This window comes from Pollachius pollachius, assembly GCF_949987615.1.
Source record: "Pollachius pollachius genome assembly, chromosome: 1".
Classification (NCBI taxonomy): Eukaryota; Metazoa; Chordata; class Actinopteri; order Gadiformes; family Gadidae; genus Pollachius; species Pollachius pollachius.
This window is the reverse complement of record NC_136934.1, coordinates 9,970,599-9,997,537: the sequence shown is the minus strand read 5'-3', so window position 1 is coordinate 9,997,537 and position 26,939 is coordinate 9,970,599. Positions and strand designations below refer to the sequence as shown.

Below are 26,939 nucleotides of genomic sequence, written 5' to 3'. Positions count from 1 at the left end.
ATGGGGTCCCATAGCTCGATTTCTACTGTGCAATATAACAAATAGCTGCTGTTGAAGGCATTGAATATATTGAATATCAATGACAAGGGGGGAATGGTCAGGGCATCAGCTGCAAGCCATCAGGAGAGTCTGTCTGCCTTTGCTGAAGAGGAAACTTCCCTTCCATTGAGCCCTTGATCAGGCACGGCTGATATGCATATGGGATTGCGGCCGATTGACTGTAGTCGTTAAATCTTGATTCATTTTGATTAAAAAAATGTATTTCAAAGATGTGAAATGATCCGTAAAGGTTCAACAGATGCAGATTACTATAGCATGTGCGGTGGGCGTATGTTCACTGTGAAATTGATATTACGGGCAAACATAACTTAAGAAGTTGGGGTCACAACTATTTTCTGACTTATAAATGGGTTCATCTGCAAAAAAAGAGTTTTAAACCATGGCAGTCCTGAGTTTTTAAGAGAAAACCACATTTTGTACTTCAGCAAAAGCAAGTTTATCAATCATGAGATTGAGTTATGCAAAACGATGCACCTGGCCACACAAAATAATCCCTTTCAGGTGGCAGCTACAGCCCCAGTGCATAGGACCCAGCTTCAACGCCTGGGGGAGAGAATCCGAACGGACATTCTATATATAAGCTCTGCTAATCATGCTCATCTCTTGCAGCTGTGTTTGCTCCTCTAACAAGCCACACCTGGCTCCCCACCTACGGCCAAAGCCTTAGCCACATCCCCCCCCCCCCCCCCCCCCCTTGTGCCGCAAGGCCAAATCTGCTCCTACAACAATTCGAGGCTGTAGGCAAGGAGAGCAACATCTAATGAAATCAAAACGAAATGAAGAAGGACAAATGAGACAGCTTCAGTGCTTCTCATCCGCTTTGCCCTGCTCCCCCACCCCCAGCCTGTCTCTTGATCTGCGGCAGTTATCCAGTCTCATAAGACCCGCTACGGTCCAGATGGTCAATTATCACAGCAGATCCTATTGAATCAGACCAGCAGGAGTCCTCCATTAATCAGCACAAAGACTCCAGCAAAACTCAATTACCCTCCCTTCTAAGTGTCCTCATTGGTTGAGATTATTAACGAGCGCCGCGCTAATGAACAAATGGGGTTGGTGTGCATCTTGTTATGGCCCTCCTCTGGTGGTCACCTGTTGTTAGCCCATTATAGTTGCTAATGTGCATGAGCGTGGTGAGCTCGTTCATCTGCTTGATTGAATTAGCTGACGCTCTAGACATTTGGATATTTCAGATGTTGTGGATGTATTTCTAGCTAGTGACTTGCATTGTGCTGACATCCATCACTACTAACCAGTTCTAATTTCATTTCACACAAATGTAATACCTTTTTTAATTTTAATCCTTAATTCAAATTTATATACTGTAATATCCAAAGAAAATGGTAAGATGGAAGCCATCCGCTAGAGCAGTCCACTACTGACTGCAAGCTAACTGCTAATGATGTTAAAACAACATTCCAATGATGTGCATGAATTATCATGTATAGAGTGGCGAAGTCACGCCCTTTCCGGTAGAGCCCATGGGACCTATAAGATTGAAAAATATGAATGGGTTTCAATGGAGAGAAACTAATTATCTTCTGGTCCCAGTCTTTATATGCCCCGGATTACACATATGTTGTTTGTGGATTTAAATGATAATTTTTCATGTCAAGAGTTTGACCGTTTATTGTGCAATTGTTCAGTAAAAAGCTGTAGAGAAACACAATGAGAAAGACTACACGTCTCGTATGTGACGTCACGCTCCCTGCGACTGGCATGGACAAGACCAACAATCTCCCCATCGGCATAACTGAAACTCTTCACATGCCCCGACTTATAATGGCTTTCACCTCTTTCGATGCTTTTATCCTCCCCTTGGAAAAAGGCGTTTCAAGTGGACCAGAGATCGCCATGTCTGTCCCAGAGTTCCAAGTGCGGGTGGTGACGTATATCATTCGCGTCGAGAACAGCGAAGAGCTGTAGTTCACAAAGCGGCCTCACACAAAACCTAACATTATCAAACTTCTTCGCGAAATCTTTTAGTTTTCTTTGCATGAAAAGTTATTATTATAATTCAAAAAACAACATATGTGTAACCCAGGGCATATAAAGACTGGGACTAGAAAATAATAACTTTCTCTCCATTGAAACCCGTTTATATTTTTCGATCTCATAGGTCCCATGGGCTCTACCGGAAGGGGCGTGATTTCGCCACTCTATTATCATAATCAGCGGTGTGTACACTGCTTAACAAATTTTGCATTATATTCATCTCGAACACAAGTGCTACAAAATATTTCTTGATCTATAGTACACCAGGTTTCTATATATAAAGTAAATATATCCTTTGACTTCAATCCATTGCCATCTTATTTCAAAGAGCTTCTTGGCATCAATCTGCCACAGATGTTGAGACCCACTTCTTATGTCTCGTACAAATGCTGTCCATGTCTTTCGGTAAATATCACAAATTAAAATAAGAAATGTAACAAACTATACCCTCCTCTCCTCTCGTTCTGCATTGATACTCAACACGATATCCAACCATTGTCTTCCTACTTTCCTCACAATATGAATACGAACTGTGTATATTTCTAATGTGAGACGTTCAAATCAGCAGACCTTTCAGAGTCGCAGAGAAAACAGATAAAATACATATTCCTGGTCTCAACGTGAAATTTATGACACACACGTTCCGAGTGATTTAATGTTATGAGTGGCCGATGTTTATGTTTTTGTGGGTGTGTCTCTGATCGTGCAGGCGTGAAATCTCTCTATTTCATACATAACCACTGGCGCACAACTCAACGTAACCATGGTAGCAGTTGCTACCACAACATGTGTCTTGCACGATGCCCCTGTTCTGTAACCACCGTACGTGGAGTTAAAACAGCAGTGACCCAACAGTTGGCATCGGCCACAACTATGCCTTATTATGGGATGCTGAAGGTCTAGTCTGAGAAAATGTTGGCCCACCCAAGTATTTCATCTGGCACTTGATGAACCATGTGTAACTTGGTCATAAACTCACACACATGCATGCATGCACACGCACATACATACAGACGCATGCACGCACACACACACACACACACACACACACACACACACACACACACACACACACACACACACACACACACACAGACTTACACGCACAGGCATACGCATACATGCACACAGGCACACAATTTACAACTCATAAAAGCTCTATTCATTTGGCATTTGTTTAAAAGGTGATGGTAAATTTAGACCCCGATGGGCAGTTTTTGAGTGAGTAGGTGAGTCTTTGAGAGACGGTAAGACACTAATAATATTTAGAAGCCAGCAGGTCAAGGTTCCATAAGCTGTAGAACCGGAACGTTTAATCAGATGATCTTGGTAGTAAGACCAAATCCTTCACCTCATTTGTGTTAATAAAAATAGTTTAAAACTTAAACAACTTTGGAAGTTTGGCTCACTTAACTTCTGGAACTGCATATTTAATGATTAAATGTGCCTGTATCCTAACAAGCAGTAGTCTGTAAAACTGTTACCGGTAGAAATTGTATTCATGGCCTTGGTGAATATTTAGGGACATTGTGTTGTCTTAAAATAAGTCGTTTGGCTCTTCTCAAGGATAGCTTTTGTGGTAACAGCTTTGTTTTTATGTTTATTACAGTTTTGACCTTGGATATAATGTGTAGTGGTGATTATGATGTCCTGAAAGAGTTGCAAAAGTGGCTTAGGAAAAAAGAGCCATCGCATACACACATTAAAGACTCAAGTCTTCCACTCTCTACTAAAGTGCCTTCCTTATAGAACACCAGTCAAATTATAATCAGGGTGCAATATATTTTACATTATTTACTCCTGTTCAGATACATGTAAATATAACAATATTATTTTATCAATGAGAAAGTTTTTTTTATACCTTATTGTTGTAAGGATATGATCCAAGGATATACAACCACAAAATAAATAAATGATGTATTGGCATTCTGGCAAATTCTGATTCCAACCCCCTCCGTCATGGCAAAATTGACCCAACATTTGACTCTTGTTTTCCACTGTTAGTGAAAACCAAACCAAATCTAGCTGAACAGTGCATGTAGTTAAACTGCTGGTCGTACCACAGGGCAGTTTTCCCTCATTCATTGCTACTAGCCTCTGGAGTCCATCTACATCCAAAACCTCTATTTCGTAAAAAAATAAATATTATATTTTAATTTTTATCTGGGCATGCGTATCCGCTGACTCATGTGAATCCGATATCCTGGTTTTTCAAAGCGTGTTCATTGTGTTGTGAGTGTGTGTACCCACCTGTCTGTTATCCATCATCAGCGCGAGTGGCCTGGACTCTGTTTCATGGTGAAATGGCACCGTGGTTACATTTTCTGCACCGTGCTGTAGGGCACATGGTCGGAAATGCGTTGTATACGCAAGCACTTTACTGTTTTGGTTGTAGTTAAGTACTGTGCCTTGCTTGGTGCCATATTTGTCTCAGCTCTGTCAGCAGGTAGGTGGTCTGGAGTCTGTACTTGTTTGGCAGGGACGTGAGAAATGAAAGCATACTGGCCCTCTCTATTTCCTGTTGCTGTTTAAAGAAAAGGGGCTAGCAGAATCTTGTTAGATGGTTGATGGATGCTGAATTAACAGCAGGGCCACTGATTTTCTGTGTGCGGGGACTTTGAGGGATTGTATTTAGGAAAGGCATGAAAAGATTGTAATAAGTGAAACACTCATTCAAGGACAACCATCCAAGATCTGGTAATAATCAAAACAAATAAAACAAACAGTTAGTGAACCATTAAGAGTCGTATTGCATGAACGGCCACACATTGGGGAATGGTAAATGGACTGGAATCGTAAAGCGCTTTCATAGTTCTTAAATTCACACACAAACACACACACACACACACACACACACACACACACACACACACACACATGCACACACACACAAACACACACTTTAACACATACAAGATGGTGTCAACCATGCCAGGTTACCATTGGCAGCTTAGAATGGGTTTATGGTTTAGGTACCCCGTAGACCAGCAGCCCTCGGGTAATTACTATTTATTCATGTCGCAAAAGCTTCAATCCAAAGCGACTTGCAGCGAATTCAGATGCAGATCAGAGCCGATATGGGTACCAGAACACATTTCTTCACATTGATTTCACTTTACCGGCAATACTAGTTCACATTATATTGATGATTTTTGTTGAAATGTTTTTTGAGTCTGGCATGTAACTCCCGCCCTACAGATGATTTTCTACGGCAATAAATGTGTTGAACATTGTCCCTGTGAAATAAACAAATAAATCAAAGATGAGACATCTGTTTATATTTCTTTCAACCTCAGATGACAATACACTCTCACTACACACTTTTTCTAATGGTGTGAAGTGTGTAATATTTATGCTTAAATTGGCTTCTCAGAACTAGGACTGTGATGTTTTTCTTTTTTTTGTTCTTGTTGTGTTGTGTCCCTTGCTTGGTACGTTGTGCTGCTGTTTTGCACCAAACGTTTTGCACGAAAAGTGCAATATGAATAAAACCCTATGTTTCCATCATGTCTCTCTCTTTATACAGTGAGGAAGGAGGGGAACCAGACTGCAACAGCCACGACTCAGCCTCCATCAAGACCATGGTGAAAGGACCTCCCATCACCCAGAGTGAGTTCCATCGCACATTACAAGAAGCAGCCAGCTTATTCATGGGAAACTTCCATCCGAAGCCACTAGGGGGTTGGGGTTCGGCCTTTGGTTCAAGGAGACGGGTAAATCAGGGTTTGAACCCAGATGTGAGTGAAGCACCATAACAAGCTACACTATCACTGTGAAAGATAAGATCATTTCAACATCACTTATCAGAGAAGGTGAAAAAGAATTTGGTGGGGGGAACATTTTTATTAAATTTAATCTTCCAAGTTGATTTCAATTGAAAATAATTGAATTTCAGCTTCTAACTCTTCACCCACACAGCGCAGAATGCTTGGTAATCCTGAAGTCAGAGTTCAACTGTTGCTTAGCCAAGCAGGTTGTTTTCCTGCTAATTGGAAACATGGCCGCATGTGTAATAGTACATTATAGCCTAAAACCTCAGCTGCCAAATCCAACAAAGGAATGCCTGTACACCCTTGCATGTGTAACTTTTACCATAGTCTTATTTTTTCTATGAATTAGCTAGCAATATGTAATGAGACCAAGGCACTTTAAACTGTTTTCTTAGTCTTAAATCTTACGTGTACCCATCCCTGAAATCCATGAGATTTAGCCCTAAATGGATTTGCAAAATAAACTTTAATTTAGGTCTGTTCAGGCTGATTCATATATTTTCCACCTCGTAAGTAAAATGTTTGTGTTGGTGTTTCTCCTTACACAACAGTGTTTTGTTGAAATCCTTGCATTCTTGTATTCTACCAATTCACTGGTGGCTGGTGGAGGGTTGTTGCAGTCAGCTAGTTTAGGAAAATGGGGATATTTTCCATGGAGAGCGGTTGACATGTGCTGGGGAATAGGGCACTGCAGACCTCACTTCTTATTTTATTATTTCTGTGTGCCCCATTTTGCCCTGCGGAGCACCATAAAGTAGGCAGGGAGGCCTCTCTGTGCCTGCCTCACCTGCCTCAGTCACACATACCCAGCTTCCACTCTGTCAGAAAGATAATATTTACCGAACGCACCGAGGCACAGAGCTGCACTATAATATCCCATAGCACAACTCTAACTCTAGTGACTCTCTGCACGTGTTTGTGTGCGTGTGTGTGCGTGTGTGTGTGTGTGTGTGTGTGTGTGTGTGTGTGTGTAGGTATATTTGGTTATTATCTAATTGAATAAGTTTTCCTGCTCAATGTAAATTGCATTAGTCTCAATCTTAGGCCTGCTCTGCTCCTGCAGTGCTGTCTGTTACACTAATCTTATCGAGCTATCCTCTCCTCTATATAACTCAAGTTAGATCCACTAAGGGGATTTATTCAATGTTGCAAGCATAATTGTAACAAGCATAATTTGGCTCCTGTCACCTGTCAGTAAGCAATCACCAAGAAATACCTTTGGAAAATAATATCAGAGGCCTCTAAATATCCTCTCTATCAACTCTACCCTCCCTCTCTCTTTGTATCGCTTTCTTTGTCTGGGTTTCATAGCACAGCATTAGATAACACTTAAAAACCACTGAAAGCCTGCTAGTGGGACAAAATCGTGTGTTTAATTTTAAGACCGCATTAGCATTTTCAAAAACTGCTAAGAACCTGTAAAAGGGAGGGTTTCGTCTTTGTTTAACATAAATAATACATACGCTGGAATGGACACCCAAAATAGTAGCGGTACCTGAAGCTGGTCACAGTCGGGTGCCAGGCCAGGATCCTGTACGCATTTGGCTCTCAGTCCGACTGTGACTTGGTTTACATCCACTCAGACATAGTGACAAGTGATCCCATACTGATGCTGAGGAAGCAGTCCTCTCAGCCATAACAATACACACACACATACAAACACACACACACACACACGCACACACACACATATACTCACTCACACAAACACACACAGATTAACAAACGTTTACCGCATAGATAGACACTAATTTTAGCCTCCTGAATAGACAGAAGTGATGGCTGGCAACTTGTTGTGTGTGTGTGTGTGTGTGTGTGTGTGTGTGTGTGTGTGTGTGTGTGTGTGTGTGTGTGTGTGTGTGTGTGTGTGTGTGTGTGTGTGTGTGTGTGTGTGTGTGTGTGTGTGTGTGTGTGTGGTTGGTGTGTAGGCTTCAGAGCCAGACTGTATATTTTGCTAAGGATTTATGGGGTGAAGCAGTAATTGTAATGACCAGCGAGCACACTGGACTGACTGAGGGAACCGTCTGGTTTTGTAGACATCAACCCCCACACACACACACACAGACAGACAGACCCCATTAACCCTCTGTCCTCTTCCTCAAAAGTCCTGGACTGACTGAGGGAACCGTCTGGTATTGTAGACATCAACCCACACACAGACAGACAGACAGACAGACGGACACCATTAAGTCTCTGTCCTCTTCCTTAACAGCCCGCCCCCTACAGAAGACTCTGATCACTCCTCCCTTCAGCGTGAGGGGCAACGGGACTCCCAGTGTGCCAAAGGGTCCCATCCCGGCCAGACCGGCACCCCAGCCTCACCCCAAGGACGAGGACTCTCTGGTCCAGATGGCAGAGCACATCCCCGCCGGGACACGCACGCCTATGTGTGCCCACTGTAGCATGGTGATCCGGTGAGGTGCCCCGCTTGATGAGCCAGCTCACCGCTGAGGATACTGTTAACCACTGGGGGTCGAAGGGGAAGCCAGGGCGAAAGGAGCCTTCCTGGCCAATTTTACTTCCTGCTGCGCTCATTCAATTGCTCTCCTAGTAATACAGTAATAATATAAAGAGTAAATATTACTTGTATAGCGCTTTCAAGATACTAATTGATACTTTACAAAGTTATACAATACAAGAGTACAAAAAATTGAACGAGACAAATAAGAGAGTTTAAAGAGAGTTGGAGAATCCGAAGGCTGCTTTAAAAGGGTGCTCATTGCAGTGAACGTCATGGCAACAGAGAGACACAATTTCAAACAGCTACATACACACACACACACAAACACACACACCACTCGCACCAGCAGATAGCTAGGCTGGCGTGAAAGCTCATTAAGACGAATAAACAGAATCATGACTGATCATCATGATCTTCCGTTGCCCTCCTCCCCCCTGCCTTTGCGTGGCTCCGCTCATGTCTCAGGGCGTCTCTGTAATATCTTCTAACTGCTCCTGCGCTACATTACAGGATGGCAGGCAGATAAAAGCACTGCCAAGTGTGGATCGCTTTCATGGTTAGATCGGGTTTAGCGCTACCGTTGTCTTAAGGAAATTAGGGAGTGAGTCTGTGATGTTCTCCTAGTTACTCACCGCGGCTGGAGAGTGGAGGCCGTGATCGGCTGAAACCAAAGTAGCATGAGACTTTGCACAGGTGACTGGTTCACTATGTGGCTCACAAAAGTTAAAATAAAATAATACATGGTATAGTACGCCTCCATAAACAGTCCAATTCAACATTCACATGTTGGATTCAAATAATGTGATATTGAAATTTCATATATCTAACATAAATTTGAAACATGTGAGAAGGACGAATAGTAAACAGTTTATACAGCATATGTCTGTGTCTTATTATGTGTATATTGTGCATATTATGTTCAGATGGAGTTTAAAGTATCAAAGCATAAGTCTGTCTCAACGTGCCAATGTAAATTTTATTCTCTCTCTCTCTGTGTCTCTGTCTCTCTCTCTCCCTCTCTCTCTCTCTCTCTCTCTCTCTCTGTGTCTCTCTGTCTCCCGCTCTCTCTCTCTCTCTCTCTCTCTCTCTGTCTCTCTGTCTCTCTCTCTGTCTCTCTCTCTCTCTCTCATTCTCTCTCTCTGTCTCTCTCTCTGTCTCTCTCTCTCTCTCTCTCTCTCTTATTCTCTCTCTCTCTGTCTCTCTGTCTCTCTCTCTCTCTCTCTGTCTCTGTCTCTCTCTCTCTCTCTGTCTCTCTCTCTCTCTCTCTCTCTCTGTCTCTGTCTCTCTCTCTCTCTGTGTTTCTCTCTCTCTCTCATTCTCTCTCTCTCTGTGTCTCTCTCTCTCTCTCTCTCTCTGTCTCTGTCTCTCTCTCTCTCTCTCTCTGTCTCTCTCTCTCTCTGTCTCTGTCTCTCTCTCTCTGTGTTTCTCTCTCTCTCATTCTCTCTCTCTCTGTCTCTCTCTCTCTCTCTCTCTCTCTCTCTGTCTCTGTCTCTCTCTCTCTGTCTCTGTCTCTCTCTCTCTCATTCTCTCTCTCTCATTCTCTCTCTCTCTCTCTCTCTCTCTGTCTATCCTTTCTACAGAGGGCCTTTCTTGGTGGCAATGGGCAAGTCTTGGCACAAGGAGGAGTTTAACTGCGCTCACTGCCGTATGTCTCTGGCAGATGTTGGCTTTGTGGAGGAGCAGGGTGCCGTCTACTGCGAGCACTGCTACGAAGAGTTCTTCGCCCCGTCCTGCAGCCGCTGCCAGGGCAAAGTGCTAGGAGTGAGTTTCATAACCCGCCTTTAGATCCTCGTTATGTAGGTTTATTAGTTTACATTGTATGACCTTGCCTTATTTCATATTTCATTATAGCATATTTCCTGTCCTTATATTATGTTACATTATATTCAATGCAATCTGGAGAGTAAAGCCACTCAAAGTACCTTGCAAGTACTGCCTTGCATTCATCCACATCCTGTTGGAACCTATAGATGGCAGCAAATTCACAAATGTTGTCTAGTGTACAATTCCTCTTTAAGACTTTAACCGTTAAGGGCATTAAAAGTCACTCAACACAGGGTTATCGTGACATTGTTTTCAAATGTCTGTCTTGTTTGGCTGATTTTCAAAAAAGCTTTTGCTGTGTTAAAAGGCACAGAAAACCAATTCCCCTGTTGTTTGTCTGTCTGCCTATGTGCACACATTAGTCTAGTGCTAAATCTAGTGTGCTGGACATCTTGAACACTGAGCAAGTCGTGCTGGTCATATGTCAGGATTAACTATTCATCATTAAACAAAACATGGTTTAATATGTCAAAAACCAGTGTCTTAATTGAAAATATTTTCTTTCTTGCGTGTTATGGCTAGAGTAAAGAAGGCGTCTGGGACATGAATATTATGGCTACCCTTCTGGATTATTTTCCTCATGTTTAATGATTTTTCTAAGTGATTGTAAGAACCGGCATTGTTTAGCTTTAGCTAAGCCTTCACTGTGTAAAACTCCAGCACCTGTTGTTTCGGGGGGGTCAAGGGTGAAGCAGGACTGCTAAGCCCCCAGTGCAGGCCTTCCTCACATGTCCGGTCTTTACGGCACACTCGCCCCACTATTTGCGTCTCCAGGTCTATTTTAGTCTTGTGTAAATAAAGGTGCCAATTCCAACAGTCTCTTTTCTCGTTATACCTGCTAAGTCGGTCCGTATGTTTTTTCTTTCCGTAATTATAGTTTTATCTGAGGTACTTTTAGCAGGCGTAGGTGTGAATGCTTGTGTTTCAATGTCCTTGTTGTTGTGACTTTTACAGACAGGAAGCTGATAGACGAGAACACATTTTCCTCCTCGCAGACTAGCCCTGGCCTTCAACAAGCCCTAGTTATGCTAGTGGTTAACCAAGCTGTTAAAGTTAGAGTTAGGACTGGTGAGTGATGGCCAGGCTTGACCAAACACTGCCTGTAAGGACATCTACTGGAAATGAATGGACTCTGACCTTTCACATCGCTGCCTTTAGAAAAGGCACGCTCCCTTAAGTTAGCCTTTGATTACTGATCGGAAAGGTCACCACAATACACTATTATACTCCTATTAGTGATGTACAAAATAGGCCTATGTGCTACACATGCCTATGTAAGACATATTTGTAATCCTGTTTTGTTGCAGTTAATAGTTTCTACTGCAATACATTTTGTATACTTTAATTTGGATGTGCATAGTCTTGTACACAATACGTATAATACAAACCAAGCGGGTGTGGGGAACCAAAGTTGTAGCGCACAAAGGAATGCTAGAAATGTGAGCATAGGTTAGCCGCGGTGTATAGCGCTTAGCAGGTGTGATTTAACCCCAGAATGCCAGGAAGCCCAGCTCATGGGCTATTGCTCATAACGGTTCATGACGTTTATCCCCTCACATGCTCTTACCTCTTTGGCCTCTATCCCTTTCAACCCTCCATTTCTCACACATCCCCAGCTGGCTTAGACCTCTCATTAACCGTTTTTCGCACTCCCGGGACCCTAATCCCATCGTCTCTCCGCTGGCCCCACCAAACCTTATAGATCCCTCTGTCCTCCTTTCCGTGTTCTCACAATTAAGGGTGGGAATACGGTCACGTCTTTGATTTTCTGTGCGTAATCCTGGTCATGTGGATGACAGCAACATGGAAACACATTCAGGTTAGAGTGACTGAGGCACACATAGGTTACCCGATGGCGCATGAGAAAAAACGATTGCGTAAGAGCAGTTATAGGCAGGTGCTGTTGGACAGCACCAGTGCATCCAGTCTGTATCTCCCCTCTAAATTATTCATTAAGATTCAGCTGATGCAAAGTTGCTACTACATTCTTTACCAGAAATTCGATTTATATCAGTTAACCGATGTTCTTCATTCTGACTCCTGAATCAATGAAGGGGATTTAAACACAATTTACACACACACACACACACACACACACACACACACACACACACAATGAATGAACCACAATTTTGTATCAGAATAGGACAAATTCAAACAATTTCCTCCAGTAATCCGTCTTTGTGTTCCCACCAGGAAGTGATCAATGCCCTGAAGCAGACATGGCATGTCCACTGCTTCCAGTGTGCTTCATGTCAGCAGCCAATCAGAAACAACACCTTTCACCTGGAAGATGGAGAACCCTACTGTGAACGAGGTGGGCGCCGTTAATGTAGCAATATCAACAACATGAGCAATGTGCTCTGCTATGATTTGTGCATTTACCAAATAAATAATTGTGGCTATTGTGTTCTTTTATACTTTTTTATTCATCATCTTTGTTATCTTCTACCTAATGCCTTTCTGTATAGATTTCTATACTTTGTTTGGAACTGGTTGTCATGGCTGCGAGTTCCCTATCGAGGCTGGGGACAAGTTCCTTGATGCCCTCGGATACACCTGGCATGATACCTGCTTCGTCTGCGCTGTAGGTCACACAGTGCACCGCACATGTTTCACAACTCATGAATAACTTTAACAAAAAATTGCTAATCCCAGATCACTTCATAGACCAGTGTACAGCTCATCCGTCTAACCATTGTGTGATGGTGTTTGTTTGTTTGTTTGTTTATTTGTTTGTTTGTTTAGGTGTGCTGCACCACCTTAGAAGGACAAACGTTCTTCTCCAAGAAAGACAAGCCTCTCTGCAAGAAACATGCTCACACACTTAAGATATGAACAGTGAGCAGCATGATCAGTTCAAAACACACAAACTGTTAAACATGAACACACCAGGTAAATTTAGCCCACCCGAAGACCACCATAGCTGTTTTAGGTACCGCCTTATGAGGGCCACCAAAATCAGGCGTGTGATCTACATCTTATAAAAATGTATCTGCAAGCTTTTATTTATCTGCAGTCAAACTGAGACTCCAACAATCACACTAGTAGTGAGATGGGATGCTGTACCAGATAGATTCAATTGGAATTTTGAAGTTATATGAAATCCAGAGGTGGGGTCAAATTTTGAGTCCTATCATTCAGAATTGAATGTTCAGTGACTTATGGAGAAGAAAGGAAAGGAGAAAGAGTGACATAGATGGAGTTGGAAAGGAAAATCCTGTACTCTGCAGGAGAATAATGGCAAAATAGAGATGGAGACTTTACCCTTTGTGCAGTTAATTGTTTATGTTTTATATGTTGTTTTACGATATTTCCTTACAAGTATCAACAACAAGTAATGTATCTGATTCTTTTCCTAAAAATATATGATTGTTAACTGCTGGATTTTACGCCTTTTCGTTTGGATTTTACGCCTTTTCGTGTGTGTTTTCTTCTTTGTATATCAATGATAAATTACTCATGTTGCCAGACAATTTGTTAAGATACAACAGGATGTATTTTTAATTTCTTTGATTTTCTGCACTCTTTTATTTTTCCATTACTTTGAAAGGGATATTGTGCCGAGAGAAAGCACTTGTTTTATTTAAAGAGAACAAAGATAACAGAAACTACTTCTACGTATCCAGCACCACAAAGCTCATGCACTGTTGTCTTGAAATAAAGAACTCTACTTTTACACCACGGAGGCTTTCATTTCCTCTCTTGTATGGTTCCCAAGATTTTTTTCGGTGTTTTTTATAAGTTGGCTCTTAATGTTTCTTACTATTCGATATACCTTACATATTGTGTGACATTCTGTAAAAATATAAATAATTGCATATGGTTTCTTTGACAAATAAATGGTGTGCAATATTTTAGCTAACAAAAAAAGGATTTATTGAATTGAACGGTTTGCGTCAAAGATCTGCAATAGGACCAACCATGCTACTTGCCAATGTAATCATAGCATCACATTGGGAACTCAACAGGCCATTGAAACAGTGGTGAAGGGAGGGGGAGGAACCCGTGGGATGTCTATTGCTGGGTCACACACACCCACTCTCACCTTAAGGGAATTTAGAGTCTCCATTTGGTCTACACAACATGTCTACACACACGCACACACGCACACACTCACACACTCACACACTCACACACACACAAACACACGCACATTGGGTCACAGCTCTCTCATGGTCCGCTTTTTTAGTCCTATGCTTTTTCGTAGTCCCCAATGACCATATCTATAAACATTTTCCAAGTTACACAACTAAGAAATCTTCTTATATGTTCCTTTCTGCTCCTAACAAATTGATTAGTTGAGGTGGATTGAGGTTAGTTTCCGCTTACACAAGGGTTGAAAGTTTGTCAAACTTAAAGACCTTTAAGACTAAATCGTTCTTGGATGTGACTAGGAAAGGATTTTCACCCTTTTAATCTGCGGACTTCACACCAGGTTTGAAATAGCCAAGCATGGGGGGTCTTGGGGTAAGCAATATTATCCTCGGTGCCTGCACTACCATTTACAGCCTGTAGCTGGTGCTGCGGTTGGATTACTTCTGCAACTTTCTGGAAGATGTTGAGTATTTTCTTCAAGTGAAGTTAAGAGTGTGAGAGAGCGAGAGGGTGAGAGAAAGAAGGAAAAGTGTTAGACGGGAGTGCGACCGTGTGTATAGCAAATACGCTGCTGTTTGGAAAAGCCAACAACCCACTCTGCGCCTACTGTACCAGGCTGGAAGAAGCTGTACGGAAGAAGACGAAAGAGGAAAGAGGCCGTACGGCGACTGAACTTAAGGTGAGTTGTTTTTATTCGCTAGTGCGTCTCCTGTGTCTTTGCCATCATAACGCTTGCTATGAGATGGCTTACCTTAACGAGTATAGGTAGGCGAAAGTTATATCTTCCAATAGCCTACTTTGTGTTTTGCGGGAATGTAAACATCACATGTCAGTATGATAACTTTTTTAGCAGCTATCGTTTGACGATTTTCTTTTTCTAACTTGAATTCCCTTTGACAAATGTGTTTTAAGCGTCAATGTTATCAGTGATGTATAGGTGTGAATACTTGCTGTTTTATTCATTGGCATGTTGAAGTAAATAAGATGAAGGCTTGTTTCCATATTTGGTCCTGGGTACTGCGGTCAGCTTTATTCTGAAGATGCTCTGTCTTGCTCGTTGGGATGAATTACAATTTCTAGCATTAGCAGGCAAGGGCCAAGTCGATATACGTTTTTTTTTCACAATTGTAAAGCAAAACAAACAAATGCAAATTTTAAGAATAGCATCTGAATCTAGTTAAAATAAGTCCTGAACAAATATTTAACCATGCTGTATTGACTACATATATCCATTTATTATGTTTCCATGATAATTTCGCGATTTTCCTACAAATGATTGGCATCACAATTGTAAAGTCACCTTGATTATTTTTGAGTCTGCATAGGCCTATGTAATGTGACTATTGACAATATTTAGCTCATATTATTATTTCCAGAATATAATAATGTTACGTAATGTATTAAGTTTGAGTTAAATTGATGGAGAGCATATTTTGGGACCACTGCCGTCACAACTACTTCTTTCAATATCCATAGCTTTAGATTTTAAGCAACTGTTGCTGACTGTAATACGTTAAAAGGAAAACATCAAATTGTATTAACAATCAATATATCTAAAGGTATTTTTAAGGGTTGTTTGCTTTGTCCTTTAACTTCCAGTATCCATCCTAATGTTGATATCTAATAGAGAGTGTGCTTGTATGCTTAAAACCATAGTTTTTCCAATAAGAGAGGAGCCAGTATGCCTTGCACCTGGATCCAAGGTGTGAAACTAAATAGCCTCCTTTTTCTAGGCCGTCTACTGAGGGAGTCCGATACAAGACGCATGATAAGATGTGTATAAATGGTAGCAATGACTTTGCCTGATTATTTAGTCTAGCTGAAGTGAACAGTCTGACTCAGTGACTGAAAGGGGACGAGAAGGAATTTAAATCAACCTCACTGTAGCCTCCAGCAGAGACTAACCCTCACGACAGCTATAGTATACCCCACTAATACACACACACACACACACACGCACACGCACACACACATACACACACACACACACACACACACACACACACACACACACACAATTTTTCAACTCCCCCTCTGTGTCCAGTAACTAGGTCCAGGTGTTTGTCGAGTTAGGTTATGACAAGAGTATATCTGAGTGTGTGTGTGTGTGTGTGTGTGTGTGTGTGTGTGTGTGTGTGTGTTTTTGTATCTGTGTCCTTATCTGTGTTATTGTGTGTGTGTGTGTGTGTGTGTGTGTGTGTGTGTGTGTGTGTGCTTTTTCATTAATGTGCTGGTTATATATGCATGTGGATGTATTGCCCGCCTGTAAACTTTAATGTCAGTGTGGCTGCTTATGTGAACGCGTGTGTGCTTTTGGAGCGATCCAGATGGCATACAATTCATGAGATTCAAATCTTACCTCACCTCATCTGTGGTGTTCAGGGACGGACAACATCACCCCTGCTCCCCCAGGAATACACTCTCCAATGTGAATGAGTGAAGTACATGGGTGTTTGTGTGTTTGTGTGTGTGTGTGTGTGTGTGTGTGTGTGTGTGTGTGTGTGTGTGTTTGCTTCTCCTGAGTATTCCTTTGATAGTTCTATTTTTTCGGTGCTCCTTCATGTGTCCATTTTTGTAATTGGCTGGAGTTTTGAGTTTTTATTGATGTTATTACATGTAACAACTGAATTAATTTAGTAATTTCTATTGCCATTCTTTCGTTGGACATGACATTAGTCACACAATCGAAACTCCAGACCTTTCTTGTCCTAAAGTCATCAAGCTTGAGCGGGAAGGAAATCACATTCCTACCAATCGGAACGCAGTTGGGTCGCGATCCTCCCACAATGGCCAATAAGCTCCTGACTGATGGAATCATATAACTCTGAAGACCCGGCCTTCTATCCTGTTTTGCTTTTTAAGACGTCACACACACCTGAGAATCTGACCACAGTATTCAATTACCTGTTATAGTTTTTGGGTAAGGGGAAATATGACTGTGTGTGTGTGTGTGTGTGTGTGTGTGTGTGTGTGTGTGTGTGTGTGTGTGTGTGTGTGTGTGTGTGCGTGTGCTTGTGTGTGTGTGCACGAGTGTGTTTGAAAGAACTTGATGCCCATAACATTATCAGACCCCCTGTGTTGATTTATGTGACTACTGGAAAATTCCTATGACCCCGTTGTAGGAACTGAACACAGAACTATTGTCCAAGAAAAACAACTCTGTTAACTATTACTACGTTAATCAGGGCCACTATGTTTAGGCACTGGAAATGTAGACTGTCTATATCAAATGTCACATGCTCCCGAAAATCAGGGGATTTTGTTTCTTATACTTTTCATATAGTTTATTTCACGAACAAAAATCTATTTCAAGACATTCAATGTATTGAAAGACTCAAAGGTTTGTTTGTCACAGTCACAGTGATATACATGTATTTAAAACTTTCAAGACATTCAAAGCATTGGGAACTTTTAAGCCCAAATCATTTTTTTTCTGTGTGTTGTACTGTTTTCCAAAAGTCAATTTCCTACAGTGAGCCAATTAAAGAGATACAATCCAGAAAGAGATACAGCGCCACGCCTGAGGGCTGATCCTTTACTTTTAGATCTCTTTCTCTCTTTCTCATTATGGTGTCAGATAGATTGATGGAGCCTCCGTTTTCTGCATGAAATCCATCCCACTTTATTCAAAATCTGGGGGATTTCTTTTGAGTGACAGGTTTAAACGGCTATTAATACACAGTCATTGGGGCGACCCTCAGACAATGAGCGGTTGAGAATGCCCCCAAACAAAGGTTTACTCTGTATGTTGAGCCATGTGCAGTCGGTTTTAGAGTAATTGAATGTTTTAACTACAAAGGAACAACAATGGATGGTCTTTTCAAATGTGTTGGATTTGAAATGCTATTTCAATAGTTGGTCAATTTCAATGGTTGGTCAAGAGTCGGATTTGAAGGGTTAATTAAATATTAATATTTACTAATACAGCTGACACTTCCATGATCCATGCTTGAAAATTCCTTCCTAATGACGTTTTCAGTCATTAAGCAGCAGGAAGGGCATTTTTAGGCATCTTGCTCAAGAAAGCCTACAGGTAGACTGTAGATTTTGGGGATCAAACCCAGAACATTTCATCTAGAAATAAATCATCCTTGGTAATACACTATCCAGCCCCCTATGAATATGATATGCATTTTTTTCCTTTTCTAGTATGCATTAAATCTGTCCTCCTTTGTGAGTCATTGGTGAGCCTTGATGATATACTGTGTTTAAACATATGGCTGCCATCCAGTCTTTTCCAGTTGTCTTCGCTGACTCTGAAGTTGGGATAGCTTAAAAGCTTGACACCAGACTTTAGACACACTCATATCTCTCTGGCTCTTTGTCCTGTTTATCAAGGCACACGTGCGTATGGTGTCTGGGTGTGGTATGTGTGACCTCATAATTGAACCTTGTTGAATTGTAAATTAAGTATTTTGTAGCCAGTAGTATTAGAAGAAAGTGTATTTTCTACCAATGTGGACGCAACACCTTCTGTGTCCCTGAATCAATTGTAAACGTATTAACACAATAAACTCACAAAATGCTGTAGTTTTCAAGGAACCATCTTCACTGGACAGTATCCAGCATTCAGATGCGTAATAAATATAGACTTTATAGAATGTAATAGATTAATGGGATTTACTTACTTATTGGTCTGAAATATTGGCATTATTGAATCATTCTGCGACATTACTGCAAAATTTTGAAAATTATGTGATGCCTCTAAAGGGATGAATTTAGAAGATCTCCCAATTAATTAAATGAACAGAAATATGAACAGAAATTATATGAAGAGAAAACATTTACTTGAAAAACAAGCTCAAGGCCTCAATTCACCCTGAATCTTATATTCGGTACGATCAAAATAATACCATCAGCCCTGAGGTTTAAGAGAGAGAGACAGACACCCAAAGGAACTTCAAATTGCTAGCAAGCATCAATCTAAATGATTTTCATACCTCATTTCCTAACTCACTCATGTGTTTAAAATAACATAATCTCTTGCCGTAGAAAAACAAACATGTTTTATTAACGACATATGGGCGGTGGTTCTTCTGTGCGCTCCAGATATGGATCTGGAAGGTAATTTGCCAGTTGGATTCAGCTCTCAGATGACTGATGAAGGAAGATGCTGATGCAGAAATAGTGTGCAGCAGGCTTCAGCCTGCAGGCTGTGTGTTTTTTGGTGGGATGGTTGATTAGTACATTATATGCACTGCAGTAAAGGAAAGAATGTGCATCTCTGCACTGACACAGTGGTATCATAGAGGCTGGGGACAGGAAAGTCTAGTAGTGGTAAGAGTATTTCAATGTCCAGAGTCAGAGATCCTTGAGCAAGCATGCCAAACCTCTCCATGCTGCAGTTTGGAAAATATGTTAGTGATAATATACGCTGAAAAGACGCCCTTCCCAAACAATTACTTTAGAACAAATGCATTCCCTTTATGTTCTTTTTTCGTTCAAACCCAGATACACAGCTATTGTGTTTGCATCTTGTCTTTAGAATGTTACTTAAAAAGTAACATTCTTGCCGTCCTTCCTTACTACTCTCTAATTTACTCGGGTCGCAAAGTTCATCCACTCCCCTTGGTTGTTACTGTCTACCTGCATGACTCCTGTACCATACTTATGGTTGGGGTCGATGCGTCACACGCCTCTATATTAAAGAGAGGACAAAGGTGCTGAACCCGAACAGTGATAGGACAGAAGCCACAGGTGGGCGGGGCTTGCTTGGTAGCAAGGGTGTATAATGACGTTCCTTCTACTGTAATTGCTGAAGATTAAGATTGCGATCACAAAGTAGAGAAGCTATCCGGTAGCAATATTAAGCTAGGTTTAACAGTAATTACAGTCTTTAGCTGCCATCCCTCAGTATGTGTGACATTAAATTGTCCTGCAGAGAGAGATATAACCACCCATAATCCATTTACTTTTATTTTAAAATCCTTCTTTACTTTGTACTTTTTCAATTTTCATGGTAGTAGGCCTATATACTATGTATCAGAATTCTGGCCAGATCCCCTGAGAACCTTATTAGTGCTCTAGCTTACAGTTTCAGCCTATAATCCATTTTTGATTATTCATTTAGTAAAGTGAAGGCGAATGAACTAGTGAATAGTGTTGCTTGCTTTGTATAAGGGGCACCCAAGACAAACAAAACTGTACATTTAATTTCTGAAGCGAATAAGCAGCAATTTTTCATTATTTTACCATACTAAATGAATGATTGACTACAATACCAATAATAACACAAAATGTACAAATATAAGAAACATGAAAAGCCTTCACTCGTAAAACTCTGCTTCAAGCTGAACAGGCTTCTTTCATTTTTTGACTATACCAACATCATTTGTTATTCTTAGCCACACTAGTCAGGCATGCTCCCCATTCGCTTTGGCTCCTTCTTACCCAAATATCCAATGGGGCATGAGTTCACTCCGACTGAGAAATGATGGAGCGACTAGAGGGGGAAGGGAGGAGGAAAGACGGGATGGAATGGCAGAGAGGAATATTGTCATCTGGATACACTTTGGGGCAATTTTGAACCCCTCCTGACCACCCAATCTTCCCGTGCCCCCTATTTTCTACCCCCGCCCCCCTTCGCTGGGCTTCCTTTGAGGTGCCATTCTCATCATGGCAAGAGAACCACTTGTGTCCCCGGGGAGTGAGAGAAGCTTTCAACACATCACCACGGATGGTCTCCATTATATCCATACTCTATAACCTAACCAGCAGGCTTGATGTGAGTCGTTTCCCAAGCTGAAAACTGGCAGGTTTGGTTGTGTTCTCTTACGTTTACAGTTTGAAAGGAAAATGAGGTGGTGCAACAATGGCAATGTACTACTATGACAGCGCAAACTCAGTCGCCATCCTCTGCAAGTGGACTCTCATTGAGATAGGGAGGGATATATACATGAAGTTAAATTCATATGGACGGAGAGAGAGAAAGAGGATAGAGGCGGGATACAGAGAGCAAAATTGGTTCAAGCTGTGGTCCCGCCGTTTCCAAAATTGCCGAGAAGGTCCGCAGGGTCAAAGGTCCTGATGAGTGATCGAAGAAACCCCTGTGTTTGCTTTATAAAGGAGGCCCCGCACGCAAAAGACAGATGGACAGATGGAGTGACAGAAAAGAGAGAAGGAGTGACTGTGGAGATCCTATCGGGACAGAGAGCTCTGTTACGGACAGTCTGCCAAAGTACTTCCCTTCTAGCTTTCTCGCCCTTTCCCTGTCGTCTGCGTACGTGCATTTATTAAAGAAATACACACACACACACACACACACACACATACACACACACACACACGACGGATGAATGTCTCTTTGAGTCATGAGTTGTGCAGATGTATCTGAGAAAGTGAGAGCGAGAGAGAGAGAGAGAGAGAGAGAGAGGGAGCCGAAAGGGGGATGGTGGGCGGGAGGGGACTTTATGTGTGTAATCAAACTCAGAGACCCTTCTGTGTTCTCCTCACCTATGCTCTCCCTCTCTTGCATTCCTCTTCTCTCTCTCTCTCTCTCTCTCTCTCTCTCTCTCTCTCCCTCCTACCCCACCCCACACGCATACCTACACACATAAAGCTCCATCCTTATTCTTCACCACTCCATATGTACCATATGTAGATCTATTGTCGTGCCATCTTCATCTTCCTCTCTCACATCCAGCAGTGTAAATAGAATAAATTACATTTTATAGTGGCAAAACACAACGTCAATTCAATCACCTGATTCAGCACTCTAGAAACATTTTGGCAGTGTTTTTTTAGAACAGAAGAAATGGCTCCTTCCTTGACCTATATAGAGAGCTAGCCAGGCGGCCCCTCAGAATCGCCTGCATATAGTACGCTCACATTTCCTGCCCAGGGGCCAGCCTCTCAGAGGGGCCCAGACATACAGGAGGAGCTCCGCGACGTGTTCTCCCAAAGTCATTATTTCAGAGGAATTAAATCACGTGTCAAATCGAATCCCGACTCCCCCTGCAATACCCAATCTGATTTGAGATTTCAAATTGAATCTCTCGCGGGGGTCTGTTTCTTCACACACACGTCCAGTGGGTTCGTACGCATCGAGTTTGCAGGACAATTACTGTGCTTGATCAGGTCTCGGACCTCGTTGCCTCTGTAATGATAGCAGGTAGTGTATTATACCCAGCGGCCCATGGGTTTTAACGCTGATCTATCCTGCTTCCTCTGTTTTCTTTAATGGACGGCGTCTTAGCGCCAGTAATATTGATATGGGTTAATGGAGGGGGGTGAAGACAAGGATCTGGATTTATTCAATTGTAACTGCTATTGAAACAAAGAACCATTGAGGAATGGGAGGATGGGGTGTAAGCAGTATGGGTTTTTGCTTCAAGGCCAGGTTGACTTGGACTGTTAATCCTGCATTAATCGATATTTGCATTGTAAAGCAAGTAGTAATGACAATGACAATAAGACAAGACATCTCTCCCCCCCCCTGCTCTGTACCTCTCAATGCACTGAGATGGAAGGGTCTAGGGAAGGAGGACAGAAACGGAGGTGGATTCAGGCGAGAGAGGGTTGAAGCCATGCACATCTCACAGGGGTGCATTAGTGTATCGCATCATGCCAGATATATCTAGAGTAGGGTGGCTGTGAGATGGGCTAGATGTTATCGGATGGCAGCGAGAGGCAGATGGCCATCACCCACACAGCGCTGGCAGATAAGCGTCATCAGAGTCACACACTGGGTCTGTTCAAAAGGTGATCTGTGAAAAACAGCACCATGTTTAGGATTCATGTTAACCCTTGTGTTGAGTTGGTCTGCTGGACCAATTATTTGTTATGATTTGTGTTGCTTTGTTTTTTTTTGTTCTTTCTTTCTTTCTTTGCTCAAACCCTTCCTCAGCAGAAACGGAACTTGGATACAACTGTTTTGACGATGTTCATATGTTGCTTTGTCTTTATATATATAATTTGGTAAAATGGTTATCTTCAAATATGTAGCACAATGCCAGCCTAGTGGATTGGGCCAAGGTGGAGCCATCTATCAATCAGAGCAAGCAGGCTGCCCAAACATTTACTTTTTCATATGCTTATCCATTTTTCATCTTAATTCATTACATTTTATTGAAACAATGGGATCCAGCATTTAGACGCCGTTAAAGCAATAGCATGTAGCGCCACAAAGGCTCCACCATATACCCATAATGGCTGCTTCTTTGCACACACACACACACACACACACACACACACACACACACACACACACACACACACACACACACACACACACACACACACACACACACATCCATACACATAACATACGACACAGTTTTATATCCAGTACGATGTCTTGGGAGTGGGGTTTTTACGAGCAAAACCCCCTGAACCCTGTCGATGCAGCTTCCTGTATATAAAAACGCCCTGCCTGTCACCCTACCACTCCCTCACTGGCAGCAGGACACAGAAAGGTGCTTTTTTACTCTATTTGAGAATATTTAATGGAGTGGAATGCTGAGTTATTTAGCTCATTTCATGGCATTTAGTGGTGAGGCCTGATCGGAGAAAATATGTCTACTGGATTGAGCGTTGCTTCTGTTCATTTCTAGTCAACATTTACTGGCAATGGCGGCAATAGATGATATTAAGAGGAATATAACTCCTCCCTGTTACTCAAAGTTCCCATATACAGAATATCTCAGCTATCAGAGTTGTAACGTAGTTCACCAAGGCGGACCTCCTGCTTAACCTGAAGCGTTTTCCTCCAGGGCTAGGAGTTAACATTCCATTTCCCTAACAAAGAGACAACAGTCCCGTAGCTAATTCGGACTAATTGAATGTACGACTCTTCTGAGTTTCCCCATCTGAACCCTATGAAAGGGTTGAAATTAAGCCCAGACCAAATCTTGTTTTCTTCTGTGTGAACAAGCGTGCCCTGTTAAATAGGATTAATAGCAACTGTAAAAGTAATGTTTTCCATTCTTGATGTGTGTGTGCATGTCTGTGTGTGTTCTTGCGTGCTTGCGTGTGTGTGTGTGTGTGTGTGTGTGTGTGTGTGTGTGTGTATGTGTGTTTGTTTGTGTGTGTGCGAGAGAATAATCTTTCTAGCAATCTAAAGCAGGTTGTGGCACATGTGGCCGTCTTAAGTAGTCTAAGTAATTGGAACAAATAACTTTGAACCACATTGAACATAGCCACACAAACACAAACAACTAAACACAAGCAGACAACCTCACCCGCTCCAGAGACAAACACATTCACTTATTAATATTGTTGTTGTTGTCTTCGCTGGACTACCTTATCCTTTTGTTTAAAAAGTTGTATTCATTCGGTCAAACTCTTGGCTAATGGCGGGCAGAGATGGTCTGAATATAAAAGGCAAACGGCAGTTGCTGAAGGGGCTGGTGTGTAGATATACGTCCAGATAGGCTAATGAGGAAACCCCACTTCAACACGGGGACTCTCAGGAGGGCCACAGGAAGTGGTAATAGAGAACAGCGGGCGTCTGCCGGCATCGCCCGTGGACCAGAGGTTCTAGCTAATCAGCGATGCACACAGCCGTGACCGGTCTGTTCCAGCACAGCCCGGAGTTTGCTGTGTGTGTGTATGTGTGTGTGTGTGTGTGTGTGTGTGTGTGTGTGTGTTTGTGTGTTTGTGTGTGAGAGAGAGAGAGAGAGAGAAAGGGAGAGAGAGGGAGGGAGTGAGAGTGAGAGACAGACCCTGCAGGAGTATTTCCTGTGTGTTGACGACCAAATTATGTCAGTGGCACCAAATCAATAGTGGAAAGTTAGGAGAGTTGTGTTTCTAAGGCCCTAATGCTAATCGCTATCAGATGGTTTCGGGGGACGAAGGCACAACATTTGTGCGTGTGTGTCTATGTGTGTGAATATGACACACCAGTGGCTACGGCTGTATGAGCGAAAGCATAAATAACCCAAATCCCATAAATCAATGTACGGGTTTATTGAGAAAATAAATAATCAATGCCTGACGGTGTAGGCAGCATTCACACGCCTAGTTCCTAAACTATCGGCGAAGGAGAAAAAAGATTTGGGGAAATGTGGGTGGCATGTTGACGTTTGCAGTGCATTACGGTGTGCAGCAGCAATTGGAGTGATCAGAGTCTACTTGTATCCAGTGTGCGGTGAGGCCAGGTTCTAATCATTGTCAGATGGTGGACAGAGCCTTCACGTCTGGAGACATTTACAAGGCCTCTGGTCGTCTCGAGGAAGGGAGAGAGAGAGGGAGAGGGGGAATAGAGGAGGGGAGAGAGAGGGGATATAGGGGGGGAGAGAGAGAGAGAGAGAGGGAGAGGGAGGGAGAGAGAGAGGAGAGAGAGAGGAGAGGGGGGGATAGGGAACGAGAGACAGAGGAGAAGGGGCGAGAGAGAGAGAGAGAGAGGGAGAGGGAGGGAGAGAGAGAGAGGAGAGAGAGAGGAGAGGGAGGGATAGGGAGACAGCGAGAGTGAGAGAGGAGAGAGAGAGGAGAGGGGGGCATAGGGAACGAGAGACAGAGGAGAAGGGGCGAGAGAGAGAGAGAGGGAGAGGGAGGGAGAGAGAGAGAGGAGAGAGAGAGGGAGGGAGAGAGAGAGAGAGAGAGAGGAGAGAGAGAGGAGAGGGAGGGATAGGGAGACAGCGAGAGTGAGAGAGGAGAGAGAGAGGAGAGGGGGGCATAGGGAGCGAGAGACAGAGGAGAAGGGGCGAGAGAGAGAGAGGGAAACGTAGAGAGAAATATAGTCAACCCAGCGAGCTGTCCTTTGTTGTCTGAGAATGTGTGAGAGGGAAAATGGAAAGCAAATAAGACGGAATTAGTGGTTCGCCAAGTCGTGTGTCAACAAAATGTTTGTTTAAAGATGAGCTGATATTGTAATGTTGCTGACAATGTTAAACTGATGTGTTCATGTTAAAGAGGTTTTGACTGAGCTATATAAACGTTAGTATGACAACGTGTTGCCAAGACAACATGTTGTGGTTGGCAAATGGTGCTGAGCTATGTTACGTTAACATTGTTAAGTTGTTGACTTTTAACTGAAGTTTACACTCAATTTGGTAATGTTGTTATTGTCCTCCGAATGTCCTCGAAATGATGAAATGTGCTGTTGGGAACCAGGTTGAGCCAGATATTTCTTGACAGCCTGTTGTTTATCAAACGCAGAGAGATCAACCACATGTGTACACAGTTGGGAAGCAGTTTATTTTAGCCTGCTAAATCGTCGGAACTGGAACTAAATCGTTTATCGCTGTTTTTTGTTTAAGTTCATGCTAGCTACTGTGGTATTATTTCGTTGTGTTCCAGCGTCATTCTTTATGCAGGGCTGCCAAGTTTCACAACAAGTTTGGAGTGAGATTGCGTGTGTTGGGGGCGGAGCAACCCAAAAACTTGTCAAAGAGTGGTGACCTTTGACCCCACACTATTATTATTGAAAACTGTTTCCAGCTATTTTACATATTTCTCATAATTGATTAGTACAAATGTAGAAACAACACCAATTCAGACAAATACAATAGATAGTTTTATTTATCAATTTGCAATGAATGCAAATGGTTAGGAAATGTAACCTTAGTATAGTCAAAAAGAACAGTGGGCACTAGGGCATGGGTTCAAGGGATGATTTAAATCAGCCCCTTTTACAAAGTGTGTGTGTGTGTGTGTGTGTGTGTGTGTGTGTGTGTGTGTGTGTGTGTGTGTGTGTGTGTGTCGCGTGTGGGATGAATAGCCACTTGGTTAACCGCTCACTTTTAAAAGTACACCTATAGGCGGCCACTCCAGTAAAAGCTTTCAGCTGATTC

The 26,939-nt window shown here is 42.4% G+C and overlaps 2 protein-coding genes across 3 annotated transcripts in view; both read left to right on the top strand.

Moving 5' to 3' along the window:
* Nucleotides 1–12,948, top strand: part of pdlim5a (PDZ and LIM domain 5a) — a gene marked incomplete at its 3' end in the record, with an annotated part of 53,206 nt that extends 40,258 nt beyond the window's left edge. Inside the window, exons 8-13 of the mRNA XM_079730372.1 lie at nt 5,582–5,664; nt 8,038–8,239; nt 9,867–10,047; nt 12,307–12,427; nt 12,582–12,697; nt 12,859–12,948. Of these exons, the coding sequence (XP_079586498.1) occupies nt 5,582–5,664; nt 8,038–8,239; nt 9,867–10,047; nt 12,307–12,427; nt 12,582–12,697; nt 12,859–12,948 (793 nt within the window). The remainder of the gene's footprint in view (nt 1–5,581; nt 5,665–8,037; nt 8,240–9,866; nt 10,048–12,306; nt 12,428–12,581; nt 12,698–12,858) is intronic.
* Nucleotides 12,949–14,752: 1,804 nt separating this feature from the next.
* Nucleotides 14,753–26,939, top strand: part of bmpr1ba (bone morphogenetic protein receptor, type IBa) — a 61,472-nt gene continuing 49,285 nt past the window's right edge. For both annotated transcript variants that reach the window (XM_079732801.1, XM_079732800.1), the window contains exon 1: nt 14,753–14,887. The gene's annotated coding sequence lies outside the window, so the exon portion shown is untranslated. The remainder of the gene's footprint in view (nt 14,888–26,939) is intronic.